Source organism: Podarcis filfolensis, assembly GCF_964270895.1.
Source record: "Podarcis filfolensis genome assembly, chromosome: 1".
In the NCBI taxonomy this organism is placed as follows: Eukaryota; Metazoa; Chordata; class Lepidosauria; order Squamata; family Lacertidae; genus Podarcis; species Podarcis filfolensis.
The window spans coordinates 105981714-106002377 of NC_139604.1; the positions used below are offsets into that span (position 1 = coordinate 105981714).

A 20664-nucleotide genomic window follows, 5' to 3' on the forward strand; every position below is an offset into this window, starting at 1 on the left:
AAAGTCTTGCAAAGTAATTTTTTTCACCATCTTTAGCAGATTCAAGGAGTCACAGCCCAAGCAAACAGCGTGGTGGATCTGCCAGAGTTAACAAGGATGGGGATGACTCCTCTTCTGAGAGCAAGCAGTACAGTCATGGTCTTGTTACAACAGAACTGCAGAGACTGGCAGAGAAACAGGCAGCCAGGAAGTACTCTCCTTCCAGTCACATCAGTCTCCTTACACAGCAGGTACAGTGGCAGCAGTCTTCTATGGAACGAAGTCTGTGCATGAGTGAGAGAGAGCTTGGACAGAATGTTTTTGCTAGTTAATGGTTTTTAATGGATCTTGGGCAATACCTGATCGCATCACTTTAAAATGCTCATTATGTTCTCTCTCGGTCCGTAAGGGGTCTTGTCAAGGGCAAAATGTTGTAGGGAAATAATTTCTTTTTGAATTAGACTTACACCAGAGGATACTGGAAGCATTACATATAAAATGTAGATGCAGTTCTGCCAGAGGCACAGCTCAAAAGAAAACAATAGTAGAGCAGACTGTGATGAAATACCCAAATATCTGATCTTTAGTTCTGCTGTCATGAAAGCGAATAATAAAATTATTGAGGTTTGTTTGCACAGTTGGGACTTGTGGATGAAGGAGAGTCTACCAACTGTTGAAACTGTGAATAAGGGAGGGAGAGGGTTCTTTTCCACCATGATTTAGTATGGTTAGCCAGGTCACAGGAAGCTTCAGGGAGCTGATTTACTCTCTCCTCCTACATTCATGCAGATGAAGTAGGAGCAGAAAGAACTCCTATAGTTACCCCACACCAACCTGACCTTCCCAATAGGTGGACTTATCTTTTTAAAGCAACAGGCAACTTGCTGAAACAGCCTTGGATCTCCCCTGTCTGGGCAAAGGATCCTTCTGGAGGAAATGAAGAAACTACTGTTTTGAGAGGATAGATGTAGCAGCTAAAATAGAAGGGATGGTGTGAGGCAGCAGCAGTGGCATCTTCTGCTGCTCCTTTCACAACTCTTGGGTGAGGGGAGTTCTCCTTTCTAGTGTGATGAAGCAGCGTAGTAGTTATACTTGTTATGTGATTAAACAGTTTCCAAGACTGAGATCCTAATTACAACAAGAAGTAAGACAGCAAGCAAAGCTTTGCAACCACTGTTATTTTTATCACTGTCAAATCCCTGTAACTGTCAAGCAGATATTGCTTGTAGAGGTAGAAATTAACCATGATCTAAGTTACTATATTACAAATAGGAATAAAGGCAACTAAGGCGATTGCTTAGCACTGGTATTTGGTAGCGGTTATGGAATTAGGTGCCCACAAGAATGTGCAACTTTATATGGAAAAGAGTTACCATTCCTGAAGGCTAGTCTGCTTGCCTGGAACTGGTGGTGGATCTGCTAAAGTGCTCTTGGTTCTGTTTTTCTGTGCTAACGAGTCTGTTCCTTCTCCTTCCTTTCACTCCTTCCGTTTCCTATTTTTCCTCCTTTTAGACAAGATAGGGTTTTCTGTATAGAAGGCTATTGAAGTAGTTGTGACTGAGCAGTTTGGAAGTAACGTTTCATTGTTTTCGGCTTCAGTCCTAGACTGTCCATTAATGATCCTAGTCTTCTGGTCTCTAGTTGGTCAAAGCCAATAAAAATTTTGGCTCAAAATTTAATTAATTAATTAACAACAACAACTGTTTAATAAACTACCTCCCTTAATTAATTAACAACTGTTTAATAAGCTACCTCCCTTTTTGCTTAGTAAGACTTGAGGTGATATGCATTTGGGGGTGCAGATTCTTTTCTTTTTTGAATTACCTATCCTTTCTGTACAATATGCTGTGCTGCAGATCTGTGTAAGGTATTTATGGTACTTTTATGTATGTGTTGGGGGCAAGAAGCAGTAGCCTGTTCCTATTGTCTTCCAATCTGCTGTGCTTGGTGGTCATAGATGGCAAATAGGCTGTGTTGAATTGACATAACTTGATAAATAGAAGGGAGAATTTAGTAGGAGCACTGGCTGCCCTTGTCCATGAACAAATGTGTGAGAATTTAGGGCTGGCTATCACTAGGAACAGTTCCAGCTCTTCCTTCCAGAGAGTTTGATCACAGGCATAAAACCAGACCACCCAAGTGAGGGAATGAGATGTATCTTTCTTATCTAAGCCAGCCAGTGCTCAAATGTTGAAGCCAGGTTTCCTGCAAATGTGATGATCTATCCCTAGGACGATGAGCACATATTCCTTTCAAGTTTTATTTTATTTATTTTATTTCACAACATCTATATACTGTTTGATTGTAATAAAATCTCAGAGTTTGCAGAAAGAATGAAACAATGAAATTATCAGTAAAAAGCAGTTAAAGACAAGTATTTAAAATATTCACATGTTTTCATTCTGGTAGGGAGATAATTAGAGGAACTGGTCATTCCTCATAGAACTATATGGAGTCTGAATAACCCACTGCTGTGGGTTTACAGTAACAGCCTTCTGCTAGGTACCCATCATTTCAAAACCTGACCTGTAGTTTTACAGTGTGATTTTGTCTGACCAGCACATTCTGGGTGGAGATTGGACCAATGGCTGTAAAATGAAGGAGGCAGGTGAATAACATAGTTTATGCTGAAATGATTTAATCTCTTGGATGAGACAAGTCATTTTTAATGGCATCCCAAAGTGCTCTGTTTTCTTCTACATTGTTTTGGCTTTACATTGTTGTCACTCTTCTTTGCTGAATTATGTGATTCCACTAATACTGGCTTGCAGCAACTTCAGTAAGATGTCTCATGTTAGGAAATTCACCTTTAGAAAAGTAATTTCAAAGTTTTCAGACCCAAGTGCGGTTTTCCCTGCAACCTGGAACTTGAGACTTACTTTATTTATTGAGGGGATCCCCATGTTTCTCCTTCTCTGCCTGACACCCTCCCCACTGTCTTTCTTCTTCTCTGTACTTTGTGACTTTTTAACTTGGTGAATATGACCCACCCGAAGTCAGGGCATGACCCATTTCTAGGTCATGACCTACCAGCTGAAGACCAGTGCTTTAAAAGAAGAAAGGTGTCTTTGGAGCACCACCGTTCCTGCTGTATTCCAGCTGCAGCAGCTTTTGTGCAGTTGGAATGGACCTTGTGATTTGAAGGAGGCCGCCAGTTGAACCAAGCTGAGCTTCAAGGAACTTTTGTTGTGGGAAGGATTATTCCATGATCATCAAACGTTTGGCACATCTATGCCCTATTGAAATAGCTCCCACTGAGAAGTTTTGAAGCTGAGAGTACTTAATTCAGAGCCTGACTTTTCAGTACCGGCAAGAGGCAAGTAACCATCCACTGCAGCACAAACTACTTTTTTTTTATTGTTAAATGGATGCATACGCTGGAGAAACTACAAACGAATCTGCAAGTTTGTCAGGTTTCCCAGGAATGTCTTTGGCAGGTCTTTGTCTGGAACGTTTTCTGGAGACTAGAACACTTATGCTTTTTATGCATGTGCATATCCTGTAAGCTGGTAAGCTCAGCAAGCAGGGAAGGAATGTCATGGGCCTTTAGCCAGATCAACTTTGGTACACACACAGATTTCACACCTCTCTAGCCCTTTAGTCTTTGCTCTCATTTTCCTCTGGCTTATAGTTGTAAATACAAATGTATGCATGAAATGAACTTGCCTAAGGGTAGATCTGTACTGTATGGGTGTGGCTGAAAATGAGCCTCAGTCGACAACAGAATGGCCCTTTTTTCTCCCCAAGAGGCCCCCTAGCCACAATTAGATACTATAAGTCTTAAGGCCAGGGAATAGTGCACCAGTGCAGTTATACCCTCTCCCCTGCCCCCATTATTGTCCATAAATACACTTCATGTTTACTTGCCTTTCTAGTAGAAAGATTGACCATAAGAGATGAGAAGCACTGGATGCGGGTTTGAGGGCTCTCAGTGACACAGAGCGCCTTACATCAGCTTAGCCTAACTGTGACCGTATCTAGACAAGGGTAACTTGACCACTATAATCCAAACTTCAGCCCAATTGGATTGTAAACCAATCAGTGTTGGATTGTTGCAATGTGTTTATGTGGGGCTGCTTTTGCAACCTGTTCAGAGGTATTCTGATGTTGGGAGAGGTATTCATCTGGAATACCTCTCCCAACATCAACCTACCTGGACTCTTAAATCTTCATCTTAGGCCCCTCTCTGGGTCCCTCCTCTGAGTGAGGCTGAGGGGGCAGGACAGGGACAAGGAAGAGGCACTTTTCAGTTGTGGCTCTTCATCTATGGATTGTTCTCCCGAGCAAGGGCTGGCCAGTGCCTTCTTTGACATCTTTTCAGCACCTGCTAAAGACTTGCCCTTTTATCCAGACTTTTGATAGACTAGGATGATATTGTGTATTATTAACATACTGCCAAAACTTGCTGTATTGTAAGTCCTTTCAAGACCTTCATATAACAAATAACTAATTTATTCATCATCGTCATCGTCATCATCATCATCATCATCATCATCATCATAGTTTATTTCATTTCATGTGCCTGAAACACTGCAATCAGTTTTCCTTCCCTTCCTTACATCCCGCCCCCAACTTTTCCAGTAAAAAAACCTTTCATTTGTTCAGGAGTTTTCTACTTCGTTCTTATTTGTGATTTAAGAATTACAATTAAAAAGACCTGTTGGCATTTTTTTTAATAAAAAAGAAGAAGAAGGGGGGGGAGTGATGTCGTCATATATCCATGACAGTCTGAAAGTTCATTAACTGAATGGGAAAGACTGTCACTATCAGATAATTCAAAGCAGAGCTGCTGTACAGATGCTTAAGTATTACGGGCTACCCAAGGAATCCACCAAGCTGGCAGGCTAATTATAGCAGCTGAAACAAATCAGGGCATGGAGGAGTAACTATCAAAATGAACGAAGCTGGTGGGCTGGTTCAAATATGCCTTGTGTGCTCTCCTTTGAATCCATTGCCTGTATTTAATTCTGCTGTAATTTAAACACCTGTCTACATGGAATGTGTGAAATGTCCTTACCCGCCGCACTCAACTGTTTACACACCTGCCTTACTTGGAAAGACAACTTTAAAATAAACGGTGTTTTGATATTGGAGGGAAAATGCAACAAGGTAGCACAGATGGGGGAGAATAGGATAGAGTGGTGAAACAGCTGACTCAATGCACATTGATGCTGGTGGGAGAGATCTTATTTTAGCTGTCTTCATGCAGCGCTTCTTTACTGGAAATCAAATCTTACACGTTACAGGCTTGTGTGCATCCACAAATGCACAAATTCTGCACTATGAAAATACAAATTCTTCAGTTTGATTACATTTGCAAAGTGCACATTTTAATGCTGCTTTCAGATTTTCAAAAAATCTTTGCGTTTTTTGTTATGTTTTAGTGGGAGTTGGGCAGGGCATTTTCTGAGCTGACTTTTTGATCTCCTAGTTCCAACTAGAACCACTCATAATCTCGTAATATAAATTTGGGTTGCCTGGGGCAAGATAAAGCGACTAAACAAATAAATAAATAAATGTCACTACAGCTTGCTAGTTGGGTTTTGGTTAAGTTTGCATCTTTCATTTATGTGTTGATACAGCGGCTGCACAATAGGTGGCAGAATGTTTGCACCAACAAAGTAGAAGTAAGAAGGTGTCAGAAGAGTTTAGCAGGGATATCCCAGTAGAGAGAGAGAGAGTGCTCTTCAAAATCACACTATCTTCCTTTTGGAGTCTTAACGTTGTGGATTATCCTCAAACATACTGAATCTAACCAAGAGTCCACATAACACTTACTGTCTTTATAATGGCAGAAGAATGCTGAGAGGGAATATTTGTAGCTACTTGGCTCTTAGGGAATTTTTTTATTTTCTCCAGAGGTTCATCTAAGATGAAGCATTGCAGAGGTGGGTCAAAACCATGGTGTCTATTAACACAAGACTTATCTTTACTCCATTGATGCTTTGGGAGCTTTATCTTTTGTTTTTGTTTTTATGCTCTGGTTTTGAATAATGTTGCAACAAGTCCTGAGCTCTTGGGACAGGGTGGGGTTGGATCAGAATCGAAGAAAACACAGTTCGGTTCATAGACTATTTGTGTCATTCATCTTAACCATTACAGTGATGAAAGGAAAGGGATAAACTCCAAAGAACAATGACGCCATATTTATAAATATTTTCTTTTGTTGTTGCATTTTTATCCCGTCCTTTCTCAGTGGAATTCAAGGTAGCATACATGGCCTCCCACCCCCCGCCCAATCTCTGAGGTAGGATAACTTGAAAGTCAGTGCCCGGCTCAAAGTCATCCAGTAAGCTTTGTGGATGAATGGAGATTTGAACCAGGGTCTTCCCAGACTTAAATACAACTACCTTTCCACTACCCTGCCCTACACCCCACTGACTATCAACATACAGAGACAGTATCTGTTGGATCAGGGATTGGGCACCTGTGGCCTTCAAGGTATTACTGATTCCCAATAACCCCAGCCAGCATTGCCAGTAGTCAGGGATGCTGAGAGTTGTGGTCCAACAGCACCCATGTGATAGACAATGAAAATATCTTCACTCAAATATATTATAATCCAAACTTCGTCAAGTCTCTTAAAGTGCTTCCCCTTTTTTTCTTGTTTGTTTTTAGTTAACAAATTTGAATCTGATGAGCGGAGCTATAAACAGAGGAAATGTAACTTCTCCCAGTTACCGATCACCTCTCAACCAAGGAAACTCATTTTGGGCCTTTCAAGCACACACCGGTGACATCAGGCCTGCATCTTTGACAGTGAGGTAAGTTAACAACATTAGACTGAGAATACTAATACAGTGGGTGGAAATGCTTTTCAATATTACTAGTTTGCAAGGCAGTGACTGAAATGTAGCTGCAGTTTGAACAGGTATAAAATATGGGAGGTGCCATTTGATTCCACAATGAAACCTGAGAATAAGCTTTTGATATTTGTTCAGTGCTGAGATGTGCAGATTAGGTAACCATATCAGCTGAAAATGGGCTGTATTTTTTTCTGATAGTAAAATTCAGAATCCCTTTTCTCTTCCATGGAAAGTCTTCTAAAAGGGAAGTGTCTTCCCTATCTGCTTAGGAGCGAGGCAAGCCAACTGTCTGAAGCACTTGGCCAATGGGAAAGACAAAGCCTTTTGGGCTGTCTGCCTCTGAGATGGCAGGCAGATTTCTCTTCTGTTCTTGTAGCCTGAACATTTCTGTGTGTTCTCAGTGGAGAGGGAAGGTGTGTAGAAAAGCAAGAAAGGCAGAATTTACACAAGTTTTTAAGTTGAGCTTTCACTTTTTTTTTTACCTCTTTACCTTTTCAAGAGTTTATTTGAGCTCTACAGTATTACTATTTGTAGGGACGTGGTTGATGCTGTGGTGTAACCACTGAGCCTTGGACTTGCCGATTGGAAGGTTGGTGGTTCAAATCCCTGCGATGGGGTGAGCTCCTGTTGCTCGGTCCCAGCTCCTGCCAACCTAGCAGTTCAAAAGCATGTCAAAGTGCAGGTAGATAAATAGGTACCGCTCCAGCGGGAAGGTAAACGATGTTTCCGTGTGCTGCTCTAGTTTCACCAGAAGCGGCTTAGTCATGTTGGCCACATGACCCGGAAAAACTGTCTGCGGACAAACGTCGGCTCCCTTTGCCAGTAAAGTGAGATGAGCGCCGCAACCCCAGAGTTGTTTGTGACTGGACTTAACTGTCAGGGGTCCTTTACCTTTACCTTTTTATTATTATTTGTACAGGATAGGATCATCCTTTTCCTGAATTATTCAAAAGAATACATTGCTTCAGTAGAGAATAAGCCTGTCTAAATTGTGTGCATGCATGTATTTTTGAAAGTTCTGTAAGTGAATTAGCAATAATAAATGTTCCTAGAATGTGGAGGTGGTGCACCATATCATACGTGTATTTTCTAGTGCTGTTTCAGTTTGTGAACTCGAGCTCATGAAATAACTGCTCTGAAGCAGAGAAATGAAAACAAAAAGTTTTCAATCCTGAATCTAATGAAAAGAGAGACATATTTGGGGCCGCTGATTTGGTCTGTGACCAAGGTTTGTTAGTAAACTGTTTGAAAAGTAAGTCTGAGGTGTGAAGACTCCAGAAGTGGCTTGGAGGCTGTGCTCCAAACAGACCTATTGACTGAATTATGGAAGATCCGTTTTCTTTTTGAATCTGAAGATCCCTCTCTCCCCTATTTAGAGTTTCAAGAATATTTCATTTGTTACTTCTGTAAGTCCCCGGTGCTTCTAAAAATGTGATGTAAGAGGTTGATTATGTCAAACTTACTCCAAGCATACTGGTCCTGCCCTTGGACAATGAATTACAGAGTTCAGTGAATTTCTTGTGCTGGTCCATGGGTCTATTGGAAGCCTGTCAGACACGAAGATGAATTTTGCACAGGCATCAAAACATGTAACTAAGATCATGGAAAGTTGAGCAACACTGGATTAGTGAAGCTACTTGTATTCATCTGTCCATTTTCTAAGCATTGGCCTACATCTAGAAAGTGCTAATTCTTCTGGCAGATCCTCACTTCCTATGTTTCTTGTTGTTTGTTTCTATTTCTGTGTTTTTAGATTTGTAGGAACATCAGATAAGGGGCGGTAAATTTGTGCCTTTATGGCCCCCACCAATCCCCCACCCAAACTATTCAGTTCTCACACAAAGCAGAACTAAAATGAGACACCTCCCTGTCCTCCAATAATACATTTTTATAAGCAGAACTTCAATTGGTAAGTGAACACCTCCCCCGCCCCAATTTGGTGACTTATTCAGTGGCCTCACACTTTTTATCCCTCTGAATTTAAAGTATGCAGCCTTCTGTTGTTGTTTCATCCCTCATCAGATGGTTGCTGAGCTACTGTAACTGCTCTGCTGTCCACTATCCTTCACTGCTTTCACTGGCCCCGACGCTCTCTGTTCTCTGGCCACATGCTCTTGACATGGCAAACATTGCAGCTGCCACATCTTCTGATTAACTAGAAGAATCCTAGCGTGGGAGAAGCTGTGGAGTTTCTATGAAAACACCCTTCCTCTCTGTTCCCATTTTAAGCCCCGTTGTGAGCCTAAACACAACAGTGAGTAAGGCCCATTGAGCACAGTAGTCGGAATTGCTTCTGAGAAAACAGATAAGGTTTTTTGTGTACTAAAGTTTCCAGAACCCAAGGGTTTTCCAGAAGTCACAGCTTTGCTTGGCTATAGTTCCTTCGCCCTAAATTCATCTTACTCATTCTCTGCTTTTTGCTGTACTGCCCAGTGCCACCCCCACTAGAGGAAAATATCCTTTTTTATGGCCTTCCTTGCATGTTCCGTAGCCACCAATTATGTTTATTCCCTGAGGAAGCTTTAACCACACAGTATTTGGAGAATGATCTTAGCTCTGTGTTAGAAATGGTATCATGTTCAATCTCCGGGATCCCACGGTAGGACTGGGAAAGCCCCGGTCTCAACCACTGGAGAGTCGCTGCCAGTCAGAGTAGACATTCCTGAGCTAAGTGGGCCAGTGGTCTGACGACTGAAGGCAGCTTTTTATGAACTGTTTCTCTAGAAGGATTGTCCATCAGAGTCAAGGAGCATTAAGGCAAGTTGTTCCTGGGCCATCACAGGGCATAGCCACATGACTGTAGCCTTAAGGGATGGATAGCAATCCATGGCTTTTGACTCAGTGGGGCTTATCCACTCCTGCGGTCAAATACCTCCTTGCAACTACAGCAGCACAACTTGCACTGCCTGTGTATTGGCTTTACCATACTGGAGAAACCTGTGTCAGCAGCTCCAGTTGTACCTCCACCTCTTCTGAAATAGTTCTGAGCCCATTATTGCGGGATGGCACAGTTTTGTGGCCAGTTGTCTTTTGCAGCCTCAAGTCTTGGCTTTGTCAGCCTGGGGCCTCAATGGGAGGTAAAGCAGGAAGCCTATATCTCTCAGCGGTTTGAGGCCTGACCCTGCAACCTCAGATTTCCAGGCACTAATGAGCAGTTAGTTTTCCAAGGTAATCAGGGATATTAGTTGCCAGAGAGTTAGGTAGAGTGCAGTGAGTTCCAAGAGCCACTTTTGGCCATGTATTCTGAGTTAACAACAATAGCTCAAGTGATGGGTGGGAAGAGAGGTGACAGAATGTTATCACCATGGCTTTCATTTATGGTGGGTGACATCTACTTGGGCACTTGGTTAACTTTCTTCTCTGGGGTCTCTGTGCTGCTGTACATATTAGTTCTGCACCTGCACAGAGCAGCATTATGAACCTTCTAGAGATAAGATGCTGGAAAAAACCTTGGCATGGAGGTCTGCCCCAGGGCAAGGGTACTTGGCTATGAAGGCGGGACTCTTCTCTTCCTGCTCAGTTTCTTTCTGATTGCCACAAGTGAGGGTAATATACATGTACAGTACTATATTTTTGGAATATGTGGCACCCAGATAATTAACAGCTGATCGTCACTCCTCAGCTTACTTTCAGGGTAGCATTCTTTTCATTCCCATTGTCCTTATGCTTAGCTTTTCTTGGCTTCAAGCTTTGTTCAGATCGCAGCTGTAAGAAGGATAAATGGAAGGGATGAAAATCATACATCTTCCCTTTCACTAATTCATCCTAGTTATCAAAAATGAGTTTACTTCAGCTTCACCTCTCTAAATTTTCCTCTATTTATTTTTGGGGTCATAGCTTTAACTATTTTTTACTCCATTGCCAACAACTTAACTATTATTTATTTATTTAAAGGATTTTAGCCATTTAAAACATGTTTAGCCCACTTTTTAGCTGAAAGGGCTCCAGGGCAGCTCACAAGAATCACTAGTAAGAAAGTCTCTGTCCTCAGACTTACAATCTAAAGACATAACACATAAGGAAAAAAGGGCTGGGATGGGAAGAGCAAAAAAGAAATTTCAAGCACCAACACCTAAATTTACAGTTCAGGTGGTCTGATGGAATGACTACAAGTAGGTGGCAATGAAGGAAGGCCAAAGGCAGCTGATTTTTCAGCAGAGGCCATATGATATTTGGGCTTCCCTTCTTTCCCTCTACTGGTCACTCTTTCATATTATTATGTTAGCTTTTTGGTTCTCTGGATGACAATATTTCAAGTTAGGGAATGCATAATTGTTTTCCATCTCAGTGCAATCTGTATCTGATGAAGGTTCCTTCCTACAAAGGTTTATGTCACATTAAATTTAGTTGTCTTTTATGAGAATGTCTGTATTAACCTTTGCTGGATCTTTTTGCTGCTCATAAACTTTCCACTAAGATTTTAGTTTGCTTCATTTAGTCATCACATTTTTTTATCTCCCAGACTATGGTTTGGAGGACTGGGGATGAACCTTGTGCTCCCTTCTCTTCTTCTCACATGCATGTCTTAATGGAATACTTTCTGGTTTGGCCAGTTAGCTTGCTGGTTCAGACACAACAGCAAAATTTTGAGCATGATTTCCAAACTAGGAGTGCAAACTCTGGCTTGATCAAGCCTGGGAGTATTCCATTAAGCCAAGCGCTAAGGGCAGGAGAGACCTCATGAGTCCAGAGATTGTTCCTGCCCCTCCAAACCAAACAGTGATTGAATACAGTCATTGAGTTGCTTACAAAGAGTGTTCTTTTTATTGCCAGTGGTTGACATAGGGCTTGAGTGTATGGGTCCCCCCCCCCTTTAGTTTCCACTTTTGCTTCAAAACTGAATCTCCCACCCCTATTAGCTTCCACTCCAAACGAAATTAAATTGTATCAGTTGGTTCTGGCTAGAGTGTGCATAACATTGCTGAGTAAATTTGATTAGGAATGGGCTGTTGGTTTGTCAGATTATGCTGATACTGCAGCAACTGCCACACATTTCTCTGCTGCTCTGTTTGCAAATAGATACTTGAAGGAAAGTGTGTGTGTGTGTGTGTGTGTGTGTGTGAGAGAGAGAGAGAGAGAGAGAGAGAGAGGGGGGGGGGTGGCACTTTCCATGGTTATATGAATGAGGTATCAAATTATAGCATAGAACACACAGATTTCCAAAAGAAACTACCAGTTTGCTCCCCAAACCTGATACACACAAGAAAAGAAAGGAGAAGGGAGATTAATGCATGTTATAGCGATTTAATCCACTCTATCTGCTGTTACATTCTTGGCTTCGTTTTATTAAAGCGAGCCTCCTGCGGCCATCGGTTGTGTTGCTGTTACAAAATATTTCATAAATATATAAGTTTCTCAGGTTTTCTTTTTTTAAAAAAACCTTTCATCGCACAAACCAAAGGACAGATTGAGTTGTTGATGTGAAGGGTTGCAGAAAAGAGAAGAGGGAGTTAGGCAGTTATTTGCAGAAAGTGAACCTTGCAACATTTTGCTGCTCCTCAACATCTGAATTAATTTAGAGCTTGTTCATATTGCTTCTGTTTTAGTCACATACTATATTATATGCTATATAAATATGTATACTATATTATATATTTATGCTATATAATTATACTGAATATGTGCTTAGTAATATGAATTAACTGCCACAAGTACAAATTGCCAGTTTGTGTGACATTGGCACTATAAATTTCTACACAGCCCTTCACCCAAAGATTGCAAAGGGCAACCTTGCATTCAGAGAGGTGTATCATTCCCATTTTGACAATAACTCCTTTGTTTCTGGGTCATGTGACCTCAGGTACTTTAATCAGTAGGAGCCTTTTGTGTTTAAAAGGTCTCAGATTCGGCTTTACCAATGCCAACTTTACTATCTTCCTTGAACAAAAGCTGCTGGAGCTTGCTCTAGTTATTTATATGCTGCTCTCTAGGGAATACCCTCAGCTGCTTTCACTATAATGCTCCCTACTCTGATTTCATAACCTCAGCCTTAAGTTGCTGTACTTGGTTCTCAAAGCTCTGATGTTTGCACCTGGCCAATGTATATCTTATTTGATCTTGGTGCAAACAGCTGTATGGTGCACTTTATACTGAATGCAGTAAACTAGGTTTCTAACCGAAATATCTCCCCCATTTCTGTTGCTAGCTATGTGGCAAGCAGATTTCTAGAAAGACAAGTGTAGAATTTGACACCAAGCATTTTCATGGCAGAAGCCAATCTGTTCAGCTTGAAACACCTGGAGTTGCTTTATCATCATCATCATCATCTTCATTTGTTCTCCAGTACATCCATTCAGGGACAATACAGTGGTACCTCTGGTTGTGAACGGGATCCGTTCTGGAGGCCCGTTCGCAACATGAAAAGAGCACAACCTGAAGCGCTGTATCTGCGCAGGTGCACAGTGCAATGCACGATTTAGCACTTGTGCGTATGCACGAGTGGCGAAACCCGGAAGTAACCCTTTCTGGTACTTCCAGGTCGCTGCGGGATGTAACCTGAAAGAGCGTAACATGAAGCAAATGTAACATGAGGTATGACTGTATATCACTGTTATATAGGAACAGTGAAGTTGTGGTCTTGGACACATATATTCAGTCTGTTGAGATCCTGTAATCTTATGCCATTAGTTCACTTTTGTTTCGCCTTGTTTTCCATTAGAACATCAGAGAGGGATATGAAGTAAAGAGTTAAATCACCTTCTCTGCCTATAAAATAACATAAGAAGAGTCTGCTGGACCAGGCTAAAGGCCCATTCTGTCTAGTCCAGCATCCTGTTCTCGGTGGTCAGTGGGAAACCAGCAAGCAGAACCCCAGGACAGGAGCATTCTCCCCTTGTGTGGCTTCTGGTATTCAGAAGCATGATTGCCTCCAAGTGTGGAGGCATGTGCATCTGAGATGTTTCATCCATTTTAAAGATGGAGACTGAGAGTGAAACTCTTTCAGCTGATCTAGTATTTGAATCAATATCTTGATTTATGCAGAAGTTAGGATCGGAGTTGTCCTTGCAACTCATTTTTGCTGTTCTGAACAACTGTAAGAGGTTGTGTGTGGAAAAAGATGCCTGTGTAACCCTGAAGAATGAAAGCAGGAACTATGTGCCACTATGTGCATAGAAGTGTCAGCTATCAGTGCATTACTAAGCGATCCTGTCTTGTCTCCTCTACTCGCACCTGTGTCTTTGTTGACATACTTACTAACTTCTGGGTTTTATCTACTCCTGGTGGCAAACCTGTACCTTCATGGCCCTTGTACTAGGTGTTTCCTGTTGGAAGTGAGACCCGGAGTGCAGGGAAAGTGTTGCCTGATGCTCCTCTTGCCGTTCAGTTTCTCGCTATCACCTGCTTGGATGGGCTTGGAGGCTGCCAAACATGCTGAAGTGGTTAAGTTTCCCACAGGCTCCTCGGGAAGCTGTGGGGGAAGAGTGGCTCCTGCCTGATGTGTTTTCAAAGTGAGCCGAGTCTTTGAAGTTTCGTTTTAGCAGCTGCCAGGTATTTTTGCCTCAGCCCTGTGCAGTGTTTCTGAACCCAGCCTTCATATGCTGCATTCTTTGCTGCACATGCCAATGTTTGCAGATGGGGGAAGGGAGGAAAATAATTAGCCAAGGGGGTAAAAGGCTTTAACCTAGTTCTACTTCGTTTAAAATTCTTTTGGCACAAGCCCTCTCTTGCTCTTCTGCTGCTTCTCATGTGACTCACTCGAAATCTTTTTCTAGGTGTTTACTAATATTTACTGGGATTTTTAAAAAAAGCTTCCCTGGTTCTGCAGTTCAGATTTGTTAGTGCAGTGTTCTGATACTTTTGTCTCTCTAAAACATGAAGAATGTCGCAGATACATTCCTTGAAGGTTTAGAGGATCAATCTTGCTTTAAAGAAGAGAAATAACCTTAGCTGACGGAGAATGGCTTCTTGGAAAGTTAGAGAGGATCTGGCTGCCAGAGATTATTTCTGGGAAAGACTGATGTCTTGGGACAGCCTTTTCCAATCTAGTGTCCTCTAGATATTTTAGGCTGCAACTTGCTTCCCTTCCAGCCATCATGGCCAGTAGTCATGGATTCTAGGAGTTGTAGTTCAAAACATCTGGAGGAGCACCAAGTTGAAGAAGGCTGCCTTAGGCCTTGGTGTATTTGGGGGCTATGTGAAACCAACTTACACTCCCGTCTCTTCACTATTGGGCTTTGTAATTTCCATCTCCCTCATGCTTTTCATCTTCACTTTTCTCTATAGAACAAAGTATGTTACTGTGGATCTTCAGTTTTAAGCCAGGACTGTGTAACAAAGGCAGTGATGTAAGTTGTCACTGTGGAAATCTGAGGCATGCAGTTACTTCTTTCTGTGAAAATTCTGGTGGTGTGAAAGTAGGTACTACCTACCTGTGCTGTTTAATTGAGTAGTATTACTAACCAGTGACTGGAGAATCCAAGAACTAATTCCTTTCTGTGCTACAGTGTTATTGTGAAGTTTGTGGGCCAATATATCACTAGAAATGTACTTTAGATTTACTCTTTTGTACAATTGGATGAATAAACACCTCTTTCAGCACTCTAGCACTCCAGAAAGAGCTGTTATTGATGCATTGGACTACCTTTCTCCAACCTAGTGCCCTCTTTATGTTGTGGGATTCCAGCTCCCATCAGCCCAGACAGCCTATGGTCAGGCATGATGGAAGTTTTAGTCCAACAATAGCTGAAGGGCCCACATAGGATATCCCTGCTCTACTGTGTCCCAACCAGAGGGCCGCTTAGGTTTTGCTTTGCCTACTTAATGTGGTCTCAAATTTAACTCAATCATTTTCTGGCTAAAGTAAAATTGCATATAGTACACATGGCAGCCGTAAGAGTAATTCTTCCATCTGTGGAACAGTTTTTCATGTGTTTTGATTGAGTTTATGTAATATACCAATAGATGAATTGTGCTCATGCTCTCCAGATAATCTGCTTTCCCTGTGCTTTGCATTTGTTGGAATACTTTGAATTTCGAAATGTGGCATGCATTATCTACAGAGGCACCTCTTCCTCTTCCCAAAATAATGGAATAGCAGCAGTTCTCTCATTCATGCTAATCTCATCACATGTATTCTTTATCATTAAAATGTTCCAGCAGGCTGGGCCCATGTGCAGGTGCATGTGCAGGCATCCAGAAGCCAGGACTGCTTCCTGTTCAGTGCACCTAACCATTTGGCTTTGGCTAATTGAAAGAGAGGCTGCTGTGTGCTCTCTGATTCAGCTAATCCAAATCACACAAAGGGGATAAGCATTGCTGCCATTACTACCTCTTCTCCTCTGACCTGATGTGTTGCGATGGGATGGAGGCACTGAACCTCTTAACCAGATGACCCCTCACTTTCCTTTTGACTTAGATCCCATATGTTTTCCCATTTGTTTTCAAAGCTTGATTTTCTATGAAAGGAAAAGAGGGAGGAGAGGGGGGAAATGAGACACTCAGCTGCCAAATATTTCCCAGCTCATAGAGGCCAGTGTTACAGTACTCTTGGCACAGGTCCACAGATGCTACTTTGGGCTAAGTGAAAGCCCACTCTGCCAAAAGCTAGATATTTAATAACTGGCAAATTCTAGTTGTTCTGAACATGATAGTGTGGGTAATGTCAATTGAATCCAGAAATAGTTTAATCTGAATGTCTTTAGATTTTACTTATACAGCCCTTCCAGTGTTTCACCTCATCTACTGTTTCAGTCCATCTTTGCCAGCTAACGTTTTGGCAGACCTACATCATGCGTGGCCACATTCCTCCTCTAGACCGCCATGCTTGGCTTTGGTCAGTTGCTTCAGGCTAAATTTCCAAAAGTGTAGCCTGCGCTGTGAGGATGTCCTGCCTGAACTCCAGGAGAGCATTCTGATAACCTGTCAGGTGGCACTCTCCCCTTGGATCGTGAGGCAGGGCCAAGCTTCTGTCAGCAACTTCTCTAAGAGGAAGGGTGCCCTGAACCAGCCATGCCTGTTGGCAATAGCTCATCTTGGTTCTGCACGCCATGAGCTTGGTTGGGTTCATCTTTTTCTTACAGTGATTTCCTCCCTTTTTTCTCCCTTTACTCACGTATCCACAATCCACAATTTTATTTCTTCTAAATAAAATGAAATAAGCCGTCCTGGACCTGAAGTGAGTGAACTAGTCACTTGGCTAGCAGTGCTTCAGGATGGAAATGCTGAAATCCTTTTTGACTTCCATAAACAGGAATTTGTAGCATTCATTTATTTGTACAAGGCATATTTCCACATTCCTTTCAGAATTGGAATAACTTTTGCCATTTTTACTGCATTGTATTATGCTTTTGCCTAACTTTGGCTCCATGGCTGTTTCCCAAGGTCCTGGTGCACACTTTAGGGTGCAGGGCACATGTCTATAGATGCAGGGCATCTATATCCAGTTGGCTAAAGGAAAAGAGCTTGACCAACACCCAGGCTGTACTTTCATGCCTTAGACCCTTGACTGTGTTATGAACTGGACAAAGAACTCACTGATTCCCAGGCAATGCCTGGAGCACTTGGGTCTTATCCTGGACATTGCACAGTACAGAATGTTCCTTGCTGATAAACAAAAACACAAGATTTTTCAATTGTCAGTGACAAGACAGCAAAGCATGACTATTATGACCTTGGCTCAAATATTAGACATGATGGTCATGTCTCTCCTCCAGATCTCTGCAAGAGCTTCTTTTACCACTCCCAGTGTACATAAGAACATATAAGAATATAAATATGAGATAGCTTCCCTTACACATCTGAAGGGTGATGATCACAGACCATATCTACCTAACACTGGACTTGTGGTTGAACTCACATAAGCAGTCATGTAGAATGAGTCAGAATTAGAGAGCCCATAGTAACAATGGTCCAACAGGAAGCCCTCCTAAGGGAGCATGTGGCTCAACAGACTTGATCTCAGTTGGAGTTCTGCCCAAACATAAAATGGTTAGAGCTGCTTGGTGGCCCTACAAACATTCAGGAAGAAGGGGTGTGTGGTTCTGTTAGTGCTTTCTGTCAATCTGGTGGGTTCTACTAGATGGCTGACTGGTAAGACATCAATCCAGGAGTTGGAATGTGCTCTCAAGCTCAAGATCTTCGGATATTTGGTATGCCAGTTTGTCTGACTGTTTCTGGACCTTTTTGCCTTCACAGAGATCCCGTACTCAATTTATAGAGACCATTCATGTCCAGTACTAAATTGTCCAGAAGCTCCTGGAGGCAGGACCTTTTAAACCCGGAATTCACCGGAACCAAGTTCCTGCATGCTGCTTGGGGCTGCGCAGTGGAGGCTATGCTCCCCCTCTTTTTCTAGAAAAAAGCCCTGTCTGGAGGGTATTGAACAGGATGGCATATGCTATAGAAGCCCATAAGCACAGTTAAATAACTTCCTTCCTTACAAAGGAGAAACCACACATCAGTCCCCAGACTAGCTCTGCATAATGAGTCTGTAGGTCATGATTATTTTGTCCTCTTAAGATCCTAACCTGATCTAGCTTTCTCTTCACATTATTTTTTTGTTTCACCTCTTCCTCTCCTTCCCTCTCTCCTCTGGCACATCCTGGGAAGGGAAGGAAGACTTTTCCCATGAAGATAGAGAAACACTCTTTTCCTATTGTTTTTGGTCACCACAGTTGGTGGCATGTGAAGAAGCAGGCCCTTAGTAATGCTACTGCAGTGTGGCAAATGTACCGTTTGGCAAAGCACAGTCATGGAGGCCACAAGCTGCACCACCAATGCTATAGAGGCCAGGCCACCGGAAGTCATTGCTATCTCACCTGACACATAGGGCAGTACCACTATGGGGAATTTGGACTTCTTATCATAGGCAAACAGGCTCATTCAGTAAATGAACTGACGATAGCAAACAGGAGAAAGTGGAAGCAAGCTCTTTGGTGAGGAAGGCTACCAAGACTCCCTACATAATGGGTTAATCTTGTCAACGCATGAGCCCTTTAAAAATGGGTGGTTTGATTTTTCTTTTTAAATTGCCTTATCTGTGGCATTCTTGGCAGATTCTTGCTTTGATGCCATTCAGTTTGATGCCAGAAGCCTAGTGGTTAACAGGTTGACCAGAAGGAACAACTGGCTGAGGAATTATGATGTTGACCTGGGTGGGGTGTCAGACATGTCATTCTCAGGGCCAAATCCTCTAATTTGGAGAACCACTGGAGGCGGTTTTGGTTGAGACCAAATATAAAAGAGAGCTGTTCCAACAGCAAAGGAAGATACTAAGAAGCTTAGGTTGTAGTATTCTTTTCACATCTCAGATACCATGTTTAGATCTCCCCTCAACAACTTTAAAAAAGCTTTTTGAAATACTCTAACTACAAGCTTGCAGCCTAGATGGAACCATGGCTTTTAAATCTTTTAAAATTCTATTTTAGCTATATTGATAATTGTCCTGAAAACATAAATTTGTGCTGAAAGTCAGGGTTCTGAATTACATATATTCAAAGGATTTAGAATGCCCCTCTGCTTCTGTTGCTTACTCTTCATAGGAAAAAGTTCCTCTTTTTCTGCTTTCCAGCTGCATTGTAGCTTTTTGCCATTTGTAGATAGTAGGAATGTAGTATCTGGACAGCTCACAGCTCTGGTGAGAATATCTAGGGCATTCATTCTAGGCCACTAAGGAAAGCTACAAATAATTTGTGGGCATATAGCTATGTGCGTATAAGAACAATGCAGGCTTATATGTTTGTTTTCAGCACTTTCACAGATGCAGGATAGTGATTCACATGAGATGCAGGCCAGAGTCTCTGGCCATGCTGGATGTTGCTTTTGCTTGCATATCCAAGAGTAACTTTGACTCTTAAGTTACAACACAGAGTCATAAGTAGACAAGACTTAAGCGGGGCTCTGTGAAAACTTCTACAAGGGCCTTGGGGGTTATGGAGTGAAGTTTAGGTGCAACGAAGTTTAGGTGAAAAATAAGGGTGAATGAATTGGATAACAGGATATATTGCCTGCAGCAGGAGTGACTTTGGGAGTAGACTAGGTCTTCTATAGCAAGTTGGGACTGAAAAGAGCCAGTCAGGACATGCAGTAGGGATTTGGCTATCAATCTAGGTCACTAGACTTAAAGGGAGAAAATACTGCTGTGTTAAACCTGAGGCATCAGAATCTGGCTAGGTTCAAAATAGAGTAGAATAACAAATGTTCACTGTTAGCACCACAAAAGCCCAATGCCCCCACCCCCAAGCTGCTAGGTATCTTGACTCCTCCAGCCCCTAGGCTTTTTTTGCCAGACAAGCCTGAAAGGGATTGGCATGTGCCTATATGTACACACCAGCAGTGTTGTAAAGCCTCAATTTGCATTCCATGACTTGGGGTTTAGAGGATAATCAAGGTCACTAGTATAGAGCAAGTTGATGATCCAAGCCTCAGAGGTTAATGGCTAGGTATAACAGTGCTGCTGCTTCTCTTTGGCGATCATTCGTAGCCAAGTAAGATTGTCTTCCATGAACATGGTCATAACAGTGAGTCTGTAAGTGACTGTGGAAGCCAATTCTGGATCCACACGTCCTTCCACAGTAGGGACATAGGTTTCCGGGTGGGAGTTGATCATTATGAGGGTTTGCCAAATATGCACGTTTCTCTCTTTCATCCTGAGTTCAAGCGTCTTCAAAGCCCATGACACCTTTGGTAAATGCTGTTCTCCAATTGGAGCGCTCACAGGCCATTGTTTCCCAATTGTTGTTTATCCTACATTTTTAAAGATTTGCCTTGAGAGCATCTTTAAACATCTTTTGTTGACCACCAGCATTACACTTTCCATATTTAAGTTCAGAATAGAGTAGTTGCTTTGGAAGACGATAATCAGGCATCCGAACAACATAACCAGTCCAACAAACTTTATGTTGAATTTTTGCTTCGACACTGGTGATCTTTGCTTCTTTTA

The 20664-nt window shown here is 42.1% G+C and overlaps 1 protein-coding gene across 5 annotated transcripts in view; it reads left to right on the forward strand.

The window, feature by feature from the left end:
* Positions 1-20664, forward strand: part of TTLL5 (tubulin tyrosine ligase like 5) — a 110370-nt gene that overhangs the window by 65315 nt on the left and 24391 nt on the right. For 3 of the 5 annotated variants that reach the window (XM_083610489.1, XM_083610486.1, XM_083610490.1), the window contains exons 30-31: positions 37-230; positions 6598-6743. In XM_083610489.1, the coding sequence (XP_083466615.1) occupies positions 37-230; positions 6598-6743 (340 nt within the window). The remainder of the gene's footprint in view (positions 1-36; positions 231-6597; positions 6744-20664) is intronic. The other 2 variants (XM_083610487.1, XM_083610488.1) reach the window with 1 other exon arrangement.